Source organism: Haemaphysalis longicornis, unplaced genomic scaffold (assembly GCF_048455015.1).
Source record: "Haemaphysalis longicornis isolate Haplotype H1 unplaced genomic scaffold, Haemaphysalis longicornis Haplotype H1 scaffold_9, whole genome shotgun sequence".
NCBI classification, from domain to species: Eukaryota; Metazoa; Arthropoda; class Arachnida; order Ixodida; family Ixodidae; genus Haemaphysalis; species Haemaphysalis longicornis.
Window position 1 is genome coordinate 56435853 of NW_027526460.1, and position 19285 is coordinate 56455137.

The 19285-nt window shown below is 46.9% G+C and overlaps 2 protein-coding genes across 2 annotated transcripts; one reads left to right on the plus strand and one right to left on the minus strand.

Moving 5' to 3' along the window:
- The first annotated feature begins 419 nt into the window (after positions 1 to 419).
- LOC144153833 (sulfotransferase ssu-1-like) lies at positions 420 to 7592 on the plus strand. Its single transcript, XM_077685560.1, has 3 exons — positions 420 to 636; positions 3435 to 4108; positions 6849 to 7592. The coding sequence occupies exons 2-3, from the start codon at positions 3435 to 3437 to the stop codon at positions 7129 to 7131; spliced, it is 957 nt and encodes a 318-aa protein (XP_077541686.1). The 5' UTR covers positions 420 to 636; the 3' UTR covers positions 7132 to 7592.
- A 735-nt stretch (positions 7593 to 8327) lies between these two features.
- On the minus strand, positions 8328 to 16729 carry LOC144153834 (sulfotransferase ssu-1-like). Its single transcript, XM_077685561.1, has 3 exons — positions 16351 to 16729; positions 15565 to 15870; positions 8328 to 11502 (listed from the first exon to the last, which is right to left on the minus strand). The coding sequence occupies exons 1-3, from the start codon at positions 16695 to 16697 to the stop codon at positions 11202 to 11204; spliced, it is 954 nt and encodes a 317-aa protein (XP_077541687.1). The 5' UTR covers positions 16698 to 16729; the 3' UTR covers positions 8328 to 11201.
- Between the last annotated feature and the right edge of the window lie 2556 nt (positions 16730 to 19285).

Here is a 19285-nt window from a genome sequence, read left to right on the forward strand (position 1 = left end):
CTATGGGAGCATTGGGATCGCCAATTTACCGTTCATGTTCGATAGTACACGTATTGCGCAACAAAATATTGTGCTTCTCCGATCAGCAGTACTTAATGTTCAAGCGTAATTGGTTGTGCGGCTATGCGATCCCACAAGTTTGTTCCCACTAGGCCGCTGTTACACGGCAGGTACAGTATACTATAGCAGAATCAAAACCACCCTGCTCATGGCGGGGTCACTATTAGAGGAATAAGATGTATGCACACAGTGTACAATGCATAGCCATCATTAAAGCAGAAAGTTGCGCCCTGATAGCACACGTATACGCTTTCACTATGGGTCGAAATAGGGGGAAATACCAGCCGCCACGAACTGGGTTGTTTGTTTCAGGTCGCACAGCTTTGCTCACGCCATAGCGCACATGTGCGCACCAGGGTACAGGTGCATGGTAAGTGCGGTATTGTAGGGCAGAACTAAAAACACCCTGCTCATTTCCGTGCTACTTTTGAAGGAGGCAAAATATACGTACGCTGAGTACGATGCGGATCCATGATATAAGCAGAAGATAGTGTCTTTACGTGCGTTCGACGCGCCCACCCAACACAGCGGAATAAAGCGTGGCCCTAAGCATCTTCCTAGCCGATACCCAGAGCCGTAAGTCACACATGTTTATGTTTTGCGATATGTTTCTTAGAGATGGCACGGTGCTGTTTTCAGTACAATCTACGTATTCGTCCTCTTTGGAGGGCCCACAGCCGCTGCCAGTTGCGGGTCCAGCAGGACCTCTTTGGGGAAAGGGATAGAAGGCAGAGAGGCGTTTGATAGTGCATGGTCGGTAAACTGTCCTTAAAGGGACCCAGAAAAGCCTTCTGTAAAAGTTACAAAAGGCCTGTATTGTCACGTAGCACCAAAATAGCGATGCAATGCCGTTGAAATTATTGATCTACATTCAGTATTAGCTGCGCCAGAAGCAATTAAATGCACCTCTCCCCACTTGCCGATCGACTCCTCCTCCCTCTCTGCCTCCTTCAAAGCAGCTAGCTACATTCCTGCGCCTAGGCTCGCGTCAATCACTGCGGACCCGCCTTTGCCGCCTTTGCCTCGGGATCGCGCAGGAAGGAGGAAGAGCAGCCGGAAGCCAATGGCAGTGACACCGCCGGCGTCCGACCTTGCCGGCGATTGGGCGAATCAGGGGGCGCCTTCGCCGTTGCGTCACCCGCGGTCGCCGTTGCGTCAGCCGCGGTCGGCTCGCTGCGGCGTCGCGCTCATCGGCTGAGAAAGGCGATCTTCAAAAATTGTTTACAAATTATCTGTACAACGTATGGGGCTCACACGTGGCTCAAAAATCCCCCGTTATGTGTTCTACCACCTGAATGCATTTGATTGCCACCTTCACAAAGCTTTTCGGGGTCCCTTTAATGTATAGGCTCAGCAGTGTTAATTCAGAGGACTCTATGTGGAGTTTGACATGATAGCTGCTGTGATGTGAGGTTGCGGGAGACGCAAGGCGAGGTAACAATAGCCCAGGTTGAGGACGAAAACACGGATATTTATAGGGATTCACGCAAGTGTAGACGTAGGCGACGAAAGGCAGTATAAAATACGGGCATACACGATGGTGGAAAGGTCCGGGTAGCAGGACAGGTGATAATGCGAACAGTCACAGTTAGTATAATAATGTAAATGGACATTGGCTGTGTCTTACAAGAGGCAGAAATGGCCGATGTTGCCGAAACACACGAGGGTAGGGCGCTGGAGACAAGACGGAAACAGCGGCCTTGCGATGTCAGCAACAGAGGCAAAGGGCGGAGTAACGGAGGCCACATTTGATGCGTTGTAGAGGCTCCCCTGATAGATTGTCGGGATGGGGTGCCTGGGCGTTCTACAACAGCCACGCGACACCGTGGTTCTGGCCATTTACTAGGGGAGCCTCTACAATGCGTGGAAGGTGGCCTCCCTTACACCACCCTTTGCCTCTGCTGCTGACATCGCAAGGATACTGCTTCCGGCACACCCCCAAGGCCCTACCCATGTGTGCCTCGCCGCCAGCAGCCGTTTCTGCATTTTGTAAGACACACCCAACTTTCATTTGCAACATTTACTGTGACTGTTCGTACTTGTCACCTTTCTCGCTCCCTGGGCCGTTCCACAGTCGTGCATGTCCGTGTTATATGGTGCCTTTCTTCGCCCACGTCTATACTTTCATGAATCCCTATAAATCTCCGTGTTTTCGTCTTAAACCTGTTTTCCATCACCTCGCCTTGAGTCTTCTGTACCCTCACATCACAGCTGCATCCACAGCCTGTGGACCCGCCACTGGTCGTTGTTACGGAAGCTGAGCAGCCCAAGCTGAGGTCCGGTACCCAGCTGCAACCTTGCGGTCGCAAAAAACGTATATTACAAAACTTATAACCCAGACAACCTTACAGGGGCCATGCAGACAAAATCCGTTTGTTTTATTCGAAATATTTACTGTTTTATAGTGCTCCCACCACTTGTCCGGCCACAAGCGCTGATTTGTTCACTGGGAAATTTTTTAAGGTTAAAATTTTGATTCTGCCGCCAAATTGTGGGTCTCGTGACGTCCGCGATGACGTAACAAGAACAGGTCTTCGAGCGGATATTAGTGCACCGTTAGGCTGTGCAGAGGGCTGTGGAGCCTTGTTTACCGTCAGTCGCAGATGGCGCCCCCATACTGCACCCGAACGCTGTCGGCCTTTGCTTTGTTTGCGATCGTATTTGCCGCTGGCTTGTTTTTTGTTACGGTTGGAAGTTCTCGTTTTATGAAACATTGGGCATGCTCGACCAACAGGGTCACGTAAGACAATATCGCTTACGGTAATCGGCTAGTGTCGTGTAAGACAACCCCAAATAGCCGGACTGCTGTGCAGCTATAACAAGCACAGTGTGCCCAGTATCAACAGCCGTACGCACTGGTATACTTCTATGTTTACGTACACTTCCGTAACTTCCATTGTTTAGCCTTCCATTCTTACTGCTTTAAAATTAATATGTGTTACATTTAAGCGAAAATAGCTCGTTCTGCAATGTTATGAGCGCTGTCTACATTGCATTTGCTTTTGGCGGCCTCACGCAATACCACAGCGATGCATCTGCGCATATTACGTCATAGGTTCTAGTGCGGGAAATGAATTATTGAGTCACAAAGCCTTCCCTTTTTTTCTGAATTATATAGCCTATTTGATCGAAGTTTACGTTAAAAGAGGTGTCAGTCTGACTCTAATGAGGCAATATTTCGAATGATCCGAACTTTGTCTGCATGGCCCCTTGAAAGGCGTTTAAATCTCCCGCAGAAATTACGGCGAATGTTTTAGACTACATGCGCTCTTATTGTTTTTTACACTATAAAATCACAAAACAGCGCTCCTGAAAGTTGCATTAATCGCAGTATTACATATCGCAATCGATTTTTCTTCGATGCTTCGTTATAGATGGACACGACCGAAGAGGACCCCGACCAGAGGCCTCACTACGTTGACTTCGACGGCTACCGATTGAATGACGCTTTTGACAAGGTGCTTTTCCAGTCGGCGCTAAAATACAAGCCGAGACCTGATGATGTGTTCGTCGTAACTTTTCCCAAATGCGGAACAACCTGGGTACAGCACATCGCCTTCCTTATTTACCACGATGGCCAGAAGCCGGTGGATGGTCTGGATTTCCTAAAGAACAGCCCGTTTCTCGAGATGACAGGTGCAGAGGGAGCGCTAATGATGAAGCGTCCGGGAACCATCAAGACTCACTTCCTTTTCTCCATGATACCGTGGTCGTCGGAGGCGAAGTACATTTACGTCTGCCGCAACCCTAAGGACTGCGTCACGTCATTCTTCTACCACACACGGGGATTTTCTGGCTATCGCTTCCAACGCGGAACCTTTTCTACCTTTTTTGAGCTGTTTTTCGACGGGCAGACGGACTCCGGTGACTACTTCGACAACGTCCTCGGATGGTACGAGCATCGAAACGACCCCAACGTTCTCTTCCTACATTACGAAGATATGAAGGCCGAGCCACGAGAGAACGTCCTCAAGATCGCCAAGTTTCTCGGACAGTCGTACTACGACAGGCTGCTCGAGGACTCTTCATACTTGGAGAACGTTCTGCGGTAGTATCTTTTACGTGAATGCTCATTCAAAGTACGCCCTAACATAAAGGAAGCAGACGTCTATAGCATGAACAATCTTTGATAATGAAAAAGCACGTACACGTGCTCGCCCAGTGCCCAAACAAGCAAAAGTGCGGAACATGGTGTGCCCGTGTCCGAGATTACGTTCGGCGACATCGAAAATCATCAGCTCTGCGAGATCTAGACAAATTATCATCTAGACAAATTCAGCCTACTCATGTCCAATGTAGGACGAAGGGCTCTCCCACTGACCTCCAACCGCTCCTATCCTGTGCTGCTCGAGTCCTCAGTTTACCCTCCCACCCCCTCAGTTCTTCATTTCATTTCTCTATCGGTTTAATGGCCCCCTTCTTTTAGACCCATCTCTTCGAATTCACTCTGTTACCCTAACTTTCCACCGTTTTGTCAGTTCGTCTCCCAACACGGTCAGCCCAAGTTCATTTTTTTTTTGTATTTGAACTATGATATATTCTACTCTAGTTTGTTCTTTGATCCAGGTATCTCGTTTCCTGTCCCTCAGTGGTACTCGTAACATTATTCGTTCCATGGCCCGTTGAGCCGACCTAAGTTTGCTTTCTAGATGTTTAGTAAGGCGCCAAGTTTTAGCTCCGTATGTCATCACCGGCAGTATGCACTGGCGGGAGATTTATCCTTTGAGTGACAGATGTAGCTTACTTTTCATTATTTGGGTGTGCTTGCCCAGTGCTCCCCAACCCATACCTATTCTGCGCCGGATTTCTCTCTCATGGTTGGGGTCAGCAGTGACCATCTGCCCTAGGTAGTTGTAATATTTTACTGCTGGCGTTTCGTTTCCTAAGCTGAAGGGGGTGTTTTTGGCATGTTTATTCCTCGTTACCTTAGATTTATTCATGTTTCTTTTTAGCCCCACGGCCGTACTTTCTGATAGTAGTTCCTCAAGCATTGTTTGCATGTGTTCTGCATTCTCACTCAGCAAGACTATGTCGTCCGCAAACCTCAAATGGCTCAGGTATCCCCCGTTTGTCCTTAACCCTATGCTTCCTCAGTCAAGCTTTCTAAATATCCCCTCCAGACATGCTGGGAATAGTTTTGGAGAGTTGGTATCTCTTTGTGTTACTCGCTTACGGGTCAGAAATTTATCGCTTTGCTTGTGGAGGGTTATCCTGCCCATGCATTCCTTGTATGTCTTCAAGAAGTATTCTGTAGGTTTCCTATATTCCCTCGTCTTTCAGTGTTTCTAAAACGACTATGGTAAGTACGGAATCAAACGCTTTCTCGTAATCTATAAATGCCGCGTAGGGGGGCTTAGTGCACTCTACAGATGTTTCTATCACTTGATTGACGACATGGATGTGATCCATGGTTGAGTAGCCTTTCCTAAACCCAGCCTGCTCTCTGGGTTGTTGGGAATACAAGCTGTCACCTAAGCGCCTAACTATAACTTTGGTAAACAGCTATAGTAAACGACTGATAGTACGCTGATGGGTCCGTAATTCTTTAGGTCCTTGGGATCGCCCTTCTTATGAATCAGAATGGTGTTGGCGTTTTTCTAGGCTATGGGCCCTTTTTCAGTCTTCAAGCTTTCTGAAAACAGTACAGCAAGCTTTTCCAGTACAATATATCCTCCCTCCTTCAAAAGATCTGCTGTTATGCAGTCGCTTGCTGCAGCTTTTACTATTTTTATGCATTTCAGAGCATTTCCAACTTCCTATTTAGTTACTAGTGAGACTTCGCAATTTGAGTTTGTACTCTCAGTAGTTTCCCCTGGTCTAACGTCGCTCACATACAGCCTGGCGTACCTTTATTATCTCGTCCAAGTCGTGCGTGATGTTACCATGCTCATCTCTCAGTGTGTACATCCTGTATTTGCCGATGGCTAGCTTTCTCTTAGTTGCTTTCAAGCTTCCCCCTATTTGCAGTGTTTCTTCTATCACTGCCATGTTATATGCACGAATGTCGTTTGTTTTACTTCTGTTAATCAGTTTCAACAGCTCGGCTAATTCAGTCCGATCCACCGTAATTGAGACTTTCATGTTTTTACGTTTGGTAATTAGTTCCTTCGTTTTCTTAGTTAATTTTTTCTGTTTGTTTCCTACATGTTGCCTCTCCCACAGCTGCTGCTGATTCACTGAGTGCCGATGTTAGGTTGTCCTTTAGCCTGTCTAAACTGACCTCGTTCTGCTCGTTCAGGAGCGAGAATTTATTTTGAAGAGTTATTTTAAACTCCTGTGATGTGGCTGTGACTGACTCCATGTGGGGTTTCTTAGTTTTCACGACATCTATTTTTCTTCTGAGATTCAGTCTTAGCTTGCATCTAACCATCCCTATGACCACTGCCCCGAATCCTACTTAGCACCTCTACGTCTTGCACTAGCCCAAGCAAACGAAGATAAATAGAAGCAATGCGAAACGTTTAGATTTACAGTGAAGAAATATAAACTAATTCCGAAGTCTTATTCTCTGCAAACCGTCCTGTCCTTCCCTCGTTATTTAAATTTTTTACCCCGCGCCATCTGCTTATTTAGCAATGAAGCAAGTAATGGCAGGAGACAATTGAAGTGCTTATCCGAGACTTTACCACACACTTCCGATTGACATGCCTGCTGCCATTCGGCCTTCTTCAGTGCTGTTTTCCCTATACTCTAGGACCCCCTGGATCTCATACATATTTCTGCCCCTTCAATATACACGTAGCGACTGGAAGAATTAATGGTGCGCCGCTACGGTTCTCCAAATGCAGGTACAGCGACGTGTCCGCCATGAAGCAGTACACCAATGACTCCCTGGTCAAGTTCTTGACGAAGCCTCTGCCAGCCGATGAGGAGGTACCTGTCGGACTTAAGTTGTTGTACCATGCGACGCAGGATGATCCTTCTCGTGCAAAGCTGGTACGCAAGGGCGTCGTGGGTGACTGGAAGACGCACCTGACGCCCGAAATGAACGATCGTCTCAACAGGAAGATACTTGAGAAGCTCGCAGGCACTGAGCTGCCAGAAGTATGGAAGCGACATGGGATTATGTAGCCTGCATTTTCTCTAAATTTTGCTTAATTTTTTAATTACAATTCGGGTGCGACGAAGCATTAATTGGATCTTTGTTTAGACCTAATTCCGATCCTGTAATCGTGCATTAGAGCCGACTGCGGCAAACTTTCATTCTGAGATCTCATTGCCTCGCTCGCGGGTGCCGGTGCCCCCCTACCCGAGCGGTGGGAGATCTTGATGTCCAGTCCCGACCTCTCGACCCAGCAAGAGTTTGCGTCCAGGGTCCAGGAGCTATTGGACTCGTATGGAACTCGTGAATAGGGTTCCACCCCGTCTGACGCTTGCGAGCGTCACCTGAAATGGGCTCAACAAAAGTTTTTTCTCTCTCTGTATCCCTCTGTTTTGTTTCGAAATTACTAAAAGAAAGAGACCAGGGTCACCTGAGGCTAACCATTTTCGCGGTTTTGTATTGGAACTGAAAAGTAAAAACATTCAACAGAGTCGTGTGTTTTCTCAGGAGCAACTCATTGGAGGAGAGCGCTAAAATGCAGCTTTTACACGCACTTCGCCGGCCTTTGAGTACTATCTTTACATCTCGGTAAACTATACCAGTGTACACCTAACGCTGAATGCACTGTTTCTCCCACCCCGAGTTGTTTATTAAGAGTGCAGCCATTTTTAATAAACAGATTTTATTTTTTTTAGCGCAGTATACTCTGCAGATTAGCGCCCTCTCATGAAATATTTTAATACAAGCAGCTTTATATGCGGTGAAGGTAAGAAATTCAAAGAGAAAATATTGCGCTTGTTTTATTCTAGCGACATCACTTCTTTGTTCCTTTAGGAGTAGTACTTGCCCCAATCTTAAATGGCAACACACTCGTAACGAGACGGATCTGCACAAACGTTTTAGAAGTACAGCTCTCATCTTTAAAGCAAGATAGGCATTGTCATGTCGACACTTACTTTCCGTCACCACCAGTCTTCTCATCTCTGATGCTGTGCGAATGCCTCTGCCATAAACTCGAAACGTCTGCTCTAATGGGAGGATTATGGATCGACTAAACACCGCCATTGCTCCCTCTTCTCACTAATATACAATGAGCGGCATCGTCGAAAGGCCGACTGTCGCCTTACTCCTCCTTAAAGCGTGGTTTGAGCAGTGTATTTCCCTAATGCGTGGCATTCTTCCTCCTGTACGGGATACAACATAATGAATAAATTCAGAGGGAAGCCCGAAAAATAATTTTATTCCGTACAGTTTTGCATTCAACACCAAAGATACATTTTCAGTGCTGCATATTGTACGTCTTAATCTTGCCACTCGCAGACAACGTTCTCAAACTGTTAATTATGGGATTATGAAGGTAATAATGGGGCTACTTTGTCACAAAAGCATACAAACTACTAAGAAGCAGCTATCAAGTTTAACAAGACGCTAACAATATGCCCTAATGCTAAGCCCGACTAACTGCTTTGTATCGAAGCGAATCACAACCGTCTGAGGTACCAAACGTCTGAATCGTTCACAATTCGAGCTATTTATTTTGTTTCATCGTTACACCGTAAAGGGGAGTGTGAGTGTATATCAAAACGTGGGAGCTTCATTGCATGTTTCTTGAAATGGCGCAATTCATCATTTTGTGCCTTGGGCCTTGGCTTTCTGCCTCCATTGGCATTTTTTGCCACTGCTGTACAGGGCAATTTTTGCAGTGTTATCTGGCGATGCATAATACAAATGGCAACGCACTTCGTCACTGAAAACATCAGATGGATTCGACACGTTAAGCAACAAAAATGACACTTTTTAAGTAGTAATACACCTCAAATTAAGCTTCCTCGGGTCCTGATGCAGCTTTTCAGAAAAACAATTACCTCATTACAAGCTAGGGAGGAACCCAACCTCATCTGGTAGAATAAAGATGGGTTGTTAACAAGACTAACCGGCGTCCGCCAGTGACCAACAGCTGAAAGCAGTCGTTAAAAGCTTGCACTAATGCTGCGATGCTGGAGAAACAGCAGAGATTGTGACCCATCTCCCGTCGTCGGAGTCCGGGCTGTTGCACCTCACATGGATCTCCGGACTTCCCGTTGGAAGTTCTCCATGATTGGCAGGTCGGGGTCATTTTTTCCGCAGGCTTACACATCTCTCCCAAAGTGGAGCGCGTCAGCACGCGCTTGAACCAGCGGCAACCGGCTTCGCGAGCTGTTCTCCTCACTTTAGGCATGAACGCACGTGAACTGGCGACGAGAACAGCGCGCGAGATATCACGCCACGAACGGTGGGCAGTGTTTTCTCGAAGGTCGAGTTGGAAGACGCCGGGCGCTCCTCACGAGGCGCACGCTCACGTGCGCTCGGTATTTTTTCTTTGTGTTTTTTTGTGAGCGCCACAGGACCAAGCTTAAGCTTAAACATATCTGCTGTTTAAAAATCGCCACGGCTTTCGCACTGTGCAACACACAGTGTCAATCCCCAACAGAAGTTGTCTGTTCTCCACGCTACACCGACATCTTTCTCGGGTAGTCAGACGCTTTGTCGTGGTAAGCCAGGAACAGCAAAAGCACCATTTTGGAGATCAAACAAGAAGCACGTTGCAAGTTGTAGACTAATCATTTTGTGTGGCTTACATAAGCTTCCATAAAGTCATGCCATGCACTTGGGTGCTAAAGTATTGATTGCGACTTTCTACACGTATGTAGATCCCGAATAGGTAGAGCTGCAAAACGGATCCCTAACAACGGGAACCTCAATACCAACAGAAACAAAAAGTAGACCTTTAAATTGAGCGGTACGTGTAGGGATTGTGTTGTACGAAACATTGTAGTCCCTTCTCCGTTTCCGTGTGCCAAAGGCCTGCAACGGCTTGAAGCATTAAGCGTAAAAGGTACCCCTCCCACAGAAGTACAGGCAAAGGCTACCGGATTTTAATGAACACTTTATACGTTTCCTTGGTTTATCTTTGGCTCGATTAATGGCAATGTTCTCCAAAAGTGGCAGAACAAACCAAAATTCAAACATCACCCCATAGAATTTTTTCTGAGTTTCTGCGATAAAAAAAAGCTTCGCATTTTCTGAAAAACCAAGTAATATTTCGGTATAAAATGCCCGTAGTGGTCGCCTTGATGTATACAGCGTTGGCTTTGCTACTTGTCCTTGATAAATATACTTCCGCGGCAAATATATTGCGTAGGAATAGTGCTATGGCAGCCACGGTAACTAAAAACGAAACTGCGTTGCGTTTGAACTACTCCTGTGATTACAAACCTGACTAGTGCCTCACAGTTCATTGATTGCGAAAGTAGCAGTTGTGTCGCCTTTTGGTGAACACGTCTCCGAAAGCCCCTCTGCTTATGTAGCCTCCATTCAGTAACCGGAACTTGCGTCCAGGGACAATGCCAACGATCGTTGTGTGAGAGAAACCCCCACCTTTTGGGTACGTGCTGCCACCTTAATTCAATATTATGCAAGCAAATATCCTTTCATAAGCAAACTCTTTGGTCTTTGTAAGCCAAACGTCTGGGTTCGAGACATTGTCGTTGAAATATTTGACTACAGCATTTTCTGAAACGATGCTGCAATCTTTTTTTCGACATTCTGTCTTTTTTCAACGTTGCCTTTTAAATGGTCACGTAAAGACAGAACTCGGTGGCATTCTAGAGGCATTCCATTTACCGATCAACGAGCCAAATTTATGGAAGAATGTTCACATGCTTCTGAATTCAGAACACTTTCGAACTGGTAATCTGTGATGTCACAGCGCAGATATTTTTGGCATTTAAAATCAGGGCTGTTGGCTGATATACCACCTTGTTAAAGGCCTTCAGCATACACACACACCGACATCAGCAAATAATAGCTAAATAAAGGTTTTTTGTGCATTTAATATTGTCTGGCCGGTGTCTATTTTCATAGTGCGTTTGTCTCCGTATTGTAAAAAGGAATGTTACATGGCTTGGCAGGTCCCCCTCCATACTTCACACAAGGATTCAAGCCGAACAACAGCGTGTTAATGTACTCTGAAAATATGAAGGTCTAAACTGTGAAAACTTAACTATCCCTGAGCTCACAGCGCCGTTCAAACATCAGATATTGGTATGAAGGAAAAGCGTTAGGCAGTGTTTTCCAACCAGTCTTTGGGGTACCAGATACTCTTGTCGACCAAGTGCCCGCATTTCTCGAAGAAGGCATGCTCAATTTTGAGCGACTGCTCCGCAGTAAAATGGTTACGCCAGTCGCCGATGATGCCCTTCCGTACCAGGGCCTCGGGTGGTGGAGGGGCTCGGCCGCAAGGAAAGGCCTCCTTGGCGGTCCACTGGTCGACGCCGCCGGCTCCCATAGCGTTCCGGTAGCTAGCCTTGAAATGCTCTTTCATGGCGTCGACGCTGCTGTCATGCACCACCTCCTGGAACCTGGAATGCGGGATAGGCACGCTTATTGTGACGACCCTACTCATGATCCAGATGATATGATAGCACTCGTGAAACGCGGCGAGAAGCTTTATAAAACCTTCCGATTTCACCTCCTCCTGCTGCCCGCGAATGTATGAATCTGTGAAGACCGCTTAAAATAACAAGAAAGACAATATTTTGTAGTGTACAAGAAAGGAGATTGAATTCGTTTTAGATTTGGCAACGTTACTGTAAAGATAACACGTGAACTACAATGCCAGTGAAAAAGAACTTCTTTACATCGCACTGAACAGGGGATTTAAAAGGAATACTAACAAAGTAGGGCTAAGCATCCGAAGAAAAGGCGCCTCAAAATAAATTACCGGCGTCGCTTCTGGATCAAACACTTCCCCTAAGAGTAGCCTACACTCTCAAGATATCAGTAAGAACGGCGCATTTGTGCAGTTTACCAAATTTACAGCCACGCGGCACAACATACGTCGAAGGCTGCGCGTTTTCTCGTCCGTATTTCTTTTGTAGCGTAAGCTACGCTGGCCGAGGTTGAGCAGTTTCGCGTGGACCTTGAAGGGCCGTGCTGCGCAAGCACGAGCAGCATTGGATTGCATTGGATTTGGATTGGATTGGATTGAACTGGATTGAATTGGATTGGATTAAATTGGATTGCATTGGATTAAATTGGATTGGATTGGATTGGATTGGATTGGATTTGGATTGGATTCCAATCCAATTGGAGTACGGGTGTGTAGAGAATTGGGTCTGCACATTCACCGGTTTTCGCATTCCATAGGAGTGGCGCCATAACCGCGGCAGCCGCACTGGCGCCGGCGCGTGCCCGCTGTGCTGCTCCGTTGCGCAGTAGCCAAGTCTGAAGCTGCGCCGGAGCCGCTTGATAGCCGCTTCGCGTGGCTCCTGGAGAGCCGTGCTGCGCATGCGCGAGGAGCAGTGACTGGACTGGACCAGACCGTACTGGACTGGATTGAATTGGACTGGACTGGATTGGATTGGATAGCATTGCATTGGATTGGAGTAGAAATCGTTTTAGCAGCAGTAAGCATGATAATCAGCTAATCCTAGACAACCAGGAAACCTAAGAATAACCAGCTGAACCTTAGCTCACGCTACGTATATCCTGGCATAGCCGAGCTAAGCTACTGGTAATTTTTAAACTCCCCTTTACACTCAATACATCGAAAACAAGCCCTATAGAGTGAACTGTCCCGGAAAGATACAGCTAGCAATAACATCAGCACTCTTAAATACTACATCTGGTAATAAGTACCGGAGATTAGTTCAATGCTAGCAACATTAGCTTCCCTAATTGCTGATAAAATTAGGTAAAACTATACACTGCTCACATCGGCGCTGGCATAATCAATCAGCCGCTTAATTTTACCAGTCCTGTACCACTGCTATTGAAGCGCCTAATTCATCCGCAATCTATTACCAGTTCTAATCACTGTTGTCCGCTCTCCTCAGAAGTCACACTTTTGAGGGCTTACAGCCCACTTGAATTTAAAGCATGTCAATAATGAGTTTTCAATCTCAGGCCCCTCTGCTGCCCAAAAATAGAGCTACTGAGTTATGCATTCACGTCCATCTTGGGAAACAGCAGCAACGGACAATTCGGGCGTAAAGCAAGGAAGGGTCTCCGCGGGGATTTTTGTTCATTGCAAGAAAATGCTGTTTTATTGTTCTGTTTATGTATCAAGCCAATTTTATGTATCATGCCAATGTATGCCAATTTTATGTATCATGCCGTCATTAATTTTATGTATCATGCCAATTAAGGAGGCCTGCGGCCCTGTCGAGCAGCCTTCTTGCAGCTTTTTCCGCGGGTCTCCTGCATCATGCAAATAATGTGCAATAAAGTGCTATTCTATTCTATTTTGTCATCCCTCAAGCTTTTATAGAAAGCCACCATTGTAAATTTTTCACCTGCACTTGACTGCATGTTACACAGCCACCCGTAAACTGCAGGTGTGAGTGACAATTTTAATTTGGTCTACCTGCCACTTTCTGGAATAACAGGCACCATCTGTATTGGCTGTTTACCATATCGTTCATTCAAAATATTGAGGAAATTTAAATTTTGTTGAGACCTACACTTCCTGTATTTAAAACCGGGGTTTTAACAACAACGGTGTTATAAAATTATAGCAACTGCGATGACCAACTGTTTATGGTATGGACCCGGGCTTATAGTCGGAGCCCATGCCGTGCCCACAACAAATATCAGCCCTCTCACAGACACATGCAGTGGCGCCGGTAGAATAGCGGTTACCGCACCGGGATTGGTGATCTTGTGAACTGCGACTGCCTATTATGTCTTCGCTTTAATCTAGAATATATATTCCACCCACTTTCATCAGTTCTTAAGAAATTTGTGGACAAAGAGGCACTCAAAAAAATTCAGTCGTGTACAATTGCTAATGCTGAAATAGTACCTTGAACAACTTTAACAAGTGATGCAAACCGTTCAGGAACCTGGTAGAGTGGTTTCAAAAACTCGATTTTCCGCCTGCCTTTGAATAAGACGAGTGAAAAAAGACTACGCAGGACGCTTTAGAATGTTTTTGTTATTCTTCGAAAATCGTTGCGCCCAATAGAGTTAAAGCGTATGGCTTTCATCAATCTGTAACATGTCGGAACCATCTCATCGGCACGATAATGGACGCAAGGCAAGAAATCACGTTCAATTACAACTGTTCGAAAATAGGTTGCGTTACGTTCAATACCTTCTCCGTACTTAATTGGTAATGAAGAGTAATGAACCGTAAAGCTGCACTGGGAATTCATTTAAGCCATTGAGGCCTTAAAGTCAGGCACAAAAATAATAAAAGCACACCAAAGTCGAAATAGAAAGGGAACAGATTGCTATAGGTCAAGAGCAATGGGCCTCTTCATCACTTTCCGTAGCCCGGAACGTCGAGATGAGCGGAAAGGCTCGAGAACTGTCCCGCCGAGCCGTTGTTGCCGGAAGTGAGCCCGACAGAACGCACTCGATGGTCAGGTACCACGAAATCGCACAACATTACCGATTAGAGCGACAACATTACCCCCCCCCCGCCCCCCCCCCCCCCCCCCAGCACACAAACAACTCCCGAGAGAGCTCGAGCGACTTCTTGGTACCCTCCAGACGAACAGTTTCCCCCACCCCACCAGAAGTCACATTTTGGTTCCTACCTGTTTACCCCCGCAGTGCCGCTTCTGCGAGGCCCCCGGGACGCTATATCCCATTGTAGGAGGCTGCGACCAAGCCCCACTTCCCCGCCCCAATCCCTATCCCACCCATGAGCTTTGGGAGAGAGCTTTGGCCAGCTCACCCTCGAGGATCAGCGTCATCTGGTCGAGAGGGCTGTTGACGCGGCCCGAGCTCAAGGTTTCTTGGACTGAGGAAGCCACCGCGAAGATTCCAAATTATTTTTTTTCTCAATAAAAAGGTTTATTCCTTCTCTCTCCTCACCACTTTCTCTTAGTTAGTGCCACATTACCATAAAAAATATAGGCCTTCTTAAAGCGTTAAAATAACTGGCCGCTTCTGGATGTATCACCACCATCACCACTAACCTATTGGTGTAAACTGCAGGGCGCATGCCTCTTCTAAAATTTCTAGCCGCTACTCTGTGTATGCGTATGACAAGGTAGAATGACAATAAAATTCAGTCACGTACCATTGCTAATGCTAAAATAGTACCCTGAATAACTTCAACAAGTGACGCAGACCGTTCAGGAACCTGGTAGATTGGTTTCAAAAACTCGATATTCCGCCTGCCTTTGAATACGAAGAGTGAAACAGGACTTTGCAGGACGCTTTAGAATATTTGTGTTATTTTTCGCAAATCATTGCGCCCAACAGAGTTAAAGCGTATTGCTTTCATCAATCTGGAACATGTTGGAGCCATCTCATCGGAACGATGGACGCAAAGCAAGCAATCACATTCAGTTACAACTGTTCTAAAATAGATTGCGTTACGTTCAATACAGTGTTACTACATAATTGAAAAATAAGAGTAATGAACCATAAAGCCGGTCTGGAAAGACGGTCTGGCTGGATACATTTACCTATTAGATTCTGGGTCAAGCAGGTCTGGGTCACGGACGTCCAGGAACTTTGCGATCCTTAGCACGGCTGCCTCGGGGTCCTTCTTCATCGCTTCGTAGGTGAGGAAGAGGACGTTGGGTTCTTCGATGTGGGGGTACCAAGATAAGAAGTGTCCGAAGTAGTCTCCGAAGCTTGTTTCGCCTCTTATAAACATCTGGAGGAAGTCCTCGAACGTGCCGTGCTCAAAGTTGTACGCTTTGGTCTTCCGGGTGTGGTAGAAGTAAGACACGCAGCAATCCTTGGGATTTCTCACGACGTAGATGTACCTACAAAAAAGGAATTTTATACACTTTAAATGCACATAGTGTTTGAAAAGGCATTTTTACGTCTACGTTTTCAACAAAAATTCTGGGTGTCCGGAGAACATTTGCAGGCCGGCCGTACGTAGCTCCCTGAATTGAAAGTTCATTTACAATTGCCGGTTATTGTTGGAAGCTAAGATTTAAGGTATGAAAAATCTCTATATTTAGAATGAGAAATAAAATTAACTATAAATCGTATATGCGACGCCTTTTTCTGAGGCCCTTCAGAAAAACAGAATGTTAAGCTAGTTGGCTCATGCTCTTAAAAACTAATTAGGAGCGTATATACAAGAAAGAATGAATAAAACGACAGGGCAGGCGCTGTTCTGTGCTTGTTTGGTTCGTTGTTGCATCGTTCACGCTTTAATTTTTTTACTATCCTCATGTGATTACGCCTTTATATTTAATAAGGCATACCCTGCGCAACTGACCGGGACTACGCACCTGGCACCAGGGCTCTTGGGAATGAGGTCGTATGCTAAGTGTGAGGTGATGATCCTGGGTTCGGGTAGCGCCGCTAATCTGTCCTTGCCCACCAGCTCAAAGAAGGTGGTTGCCAGGGCGTAGCCGCCATTTCGACAAGCGGCCTTCTCGCCACCGATCATGAGCTCGACGATAAACTTGGTCCAGTTGGTGCCACATTTGGGAAACGCGTCTATGAAGATGTCGCCCTTCGAGGGCTGGTACTTCAGCGCCGAACGCAGATTGTCGGCACTGAAGCCCAGCGGGATCTTGATGCCGTCGACCGCCTGGAAGCCGGGCTGGAGCTTGGGCTCCATAGCGTACGTCATCTTCCTGCTTCAGTCCGGCTGGCTAAAATGAAATGTCCTGCAAGTCAACAGAGCATTTGTTTCTGGTTAGACAGAGATGGTTGTGTGATTAATGGAACTTTGGCTGTAATGATGGATAATGGCCGACTAGTCATGGACTAAAAGGGGGATGATATAATGTTTGCTCTGCTGCAAGTTCTATTGCTGTGGAGGTGCATATCGCCTGGAATTAAATGTTGGCCAGTTTTTTTTCTTTTTTATGAACCTTTTAATACTGACATGACCATTCAAAAATTTATACAAAAGCTGTGTCACGCATCACTCCAGATGCTGACGAAAACAGAGTGCGACGATACACGTCTGGCCACATGGCCACAGACACTGGAATCCCCAGTAGGTCGGAATACCGTTTCTTCTACAGATATGTTTTTTTACAAAGCAGAATTACTTCCTGTGCTTCCATGATTGCTATAACATCCCTGATAGGGGGCTGTTTAAAGTCTGTACTTCGAGATTCACAGCTTCGAGTCATGCCGTCCAACAAGTTTTCGTGATGGCAGCATTAGCAGAACACATTCCCTGGATTGTTAGGAAAGCAAAAGCTCACCAAAGGCACTGAGGATGGCTGTTAACATTATTTGATTCCCTTTATCTGCCCTTATGCTAAATGCTCGAAGCATAGCCGTATATTGTTTGCAGAACATCTTCATGTCGGAGCATTTCCATTGGTCTTATCTTATGCTTAATGACACGGCGGTTGCGACATCCTAAACAGGCGTTCCCGCTTCCACTACAAATTTGGTGAAAACGGCGAATGTTCTAGGGAACAACTGGGCACTGACAAAATAATCCGCATATCAGCTCAAGCTTTTCCTTCGACGGCCACTACAGGAAAAGTAGGCGCGTACGACTGTTGGCCGGAGGTATGATGCACATGCTTTATTTATACGCACACGCAGCGGGCGTGGATGCTTTCTGCGAAAGCGGCATCATTTTCTGCGCACTGCAGCCGTGCACGACGCTTTCCCGCGCATCCATGACGTGTGATGCTAAAACTTGGGCGATATTCACGCCAGTCTCGACGCAACAAGATGATGAGTCTGGCTATGCCTTCTTTCATCCATGGTCGGTAAGAAAAGCCATGCGGACGAGGAGAAGCCAATCGAAGTGGAATGACAAAAAAAAAACGCCGCGGAGGCATCACAGTACTCATGAACCTGTTATACGTTTTTTCACGCGATTTCAAGCGTTTTTTCACGCGATTCGCGCGCGCCGGCGTCGCGCGTGCGTTTTTTCGACGCCCGCGGCAGCATCTGCCTTGGATAGATTTTGACGCACGTCGCGCGCGGCAGTGGGAGGAGCCTGGCGACTTGCGCCAATGGGGAGGCGCGCGGCTCACTGCGGCGGTTTCGAAGTGCTCGAGACAACCGGCTGGCTCCGCCGGCGATGTTTAGGCTTACCACCCCAGCAGATATCGAATGGGCGCTTCCACTAACGGCGCGGATGATGTTTTATAGTACCGTTTTCATCCACATTATAAGCTCCTTTACCGCACAAGCAACTTCGTTCGTGCCTTGAGCGGCATTTTAGGGAGCGCTTAGAAGCGGTCGCTCGAGCTCACGACACCACTTCACTGCCGAAGCCGCCGCCATGTGGCCGCGCCGGCCGCGGCGCGCGCAGCATGTGGGTGGTTACGCGGCAGCGTCAGTGCACCTGTGGCGTGCGCGGCGCGTTTTCGCGAGCAGAAAACGCTCCATGCGGTTCACGCTCAACGCAGGCGTGCGGCATATGTGCCACGAAGGCTGCCATGATGACGTTGTGCACAATGCTCAATGGCAATGTGAAAATCCCCACATTGGGACATGTGCGAGTTACCTCTACAACTCCAGAGTTGTAGAGGTAACTGACCGCGAAACCTATGAGCTGTTCGGGCGAACGAAGTGAACAGAACACGCGAAATGAATGTCGAAGATCTTTACCGCATCCCCTTCCCTTTTTGCGTTTTTACAAACCTTATCAGTGTGATGAGACCGTTTGATTACTTCGGCTGGCCCATTTGTAACTTCCGTGGGAGCGAAGCAAACACATCTTTGATCTAATTTTTTCCATGGTTCGTATCTCTTTCATTTTTTAATAGTGAAGCTGCTTAGGAGATCGTAATTTTTGTGTCCGCAGTTAAAAATACCAAGACATTGCCGAGCACACGCACGTGAGCGCGGGTCTCGCGACGACCGCCTGCCAGTTAACAAAACCAAGGAGATGCCTAGCGCTCGTGTCTGCGTGCCTCGAAACGACCGCCCAGCGTCCCCTGCGCATGTTTGTCAAGCCAACCACATCCACTTAGGGAGATTGGCACAAGATTGCGGCAACCTCCGGCAGTTAAAAAAACAAGAAAATGCCGAGCCCCCGTGTGTGCGTGCCTCGCAGCGACCGGCGAGCGTCCCCGGCGCACCTTTGTCAAGCCAAGCATATTAGGGAGATTGGCGAAGGTTGCCAAAAAAAAAAAGCTCGAGCGTTCGCAGTAATCATGGCACCACTTGCTCGGAACGAGGAAGACTCCAACGTTCGCCTTAATCGTGGCAACACTTGCTCGGAACGAGAAACACACG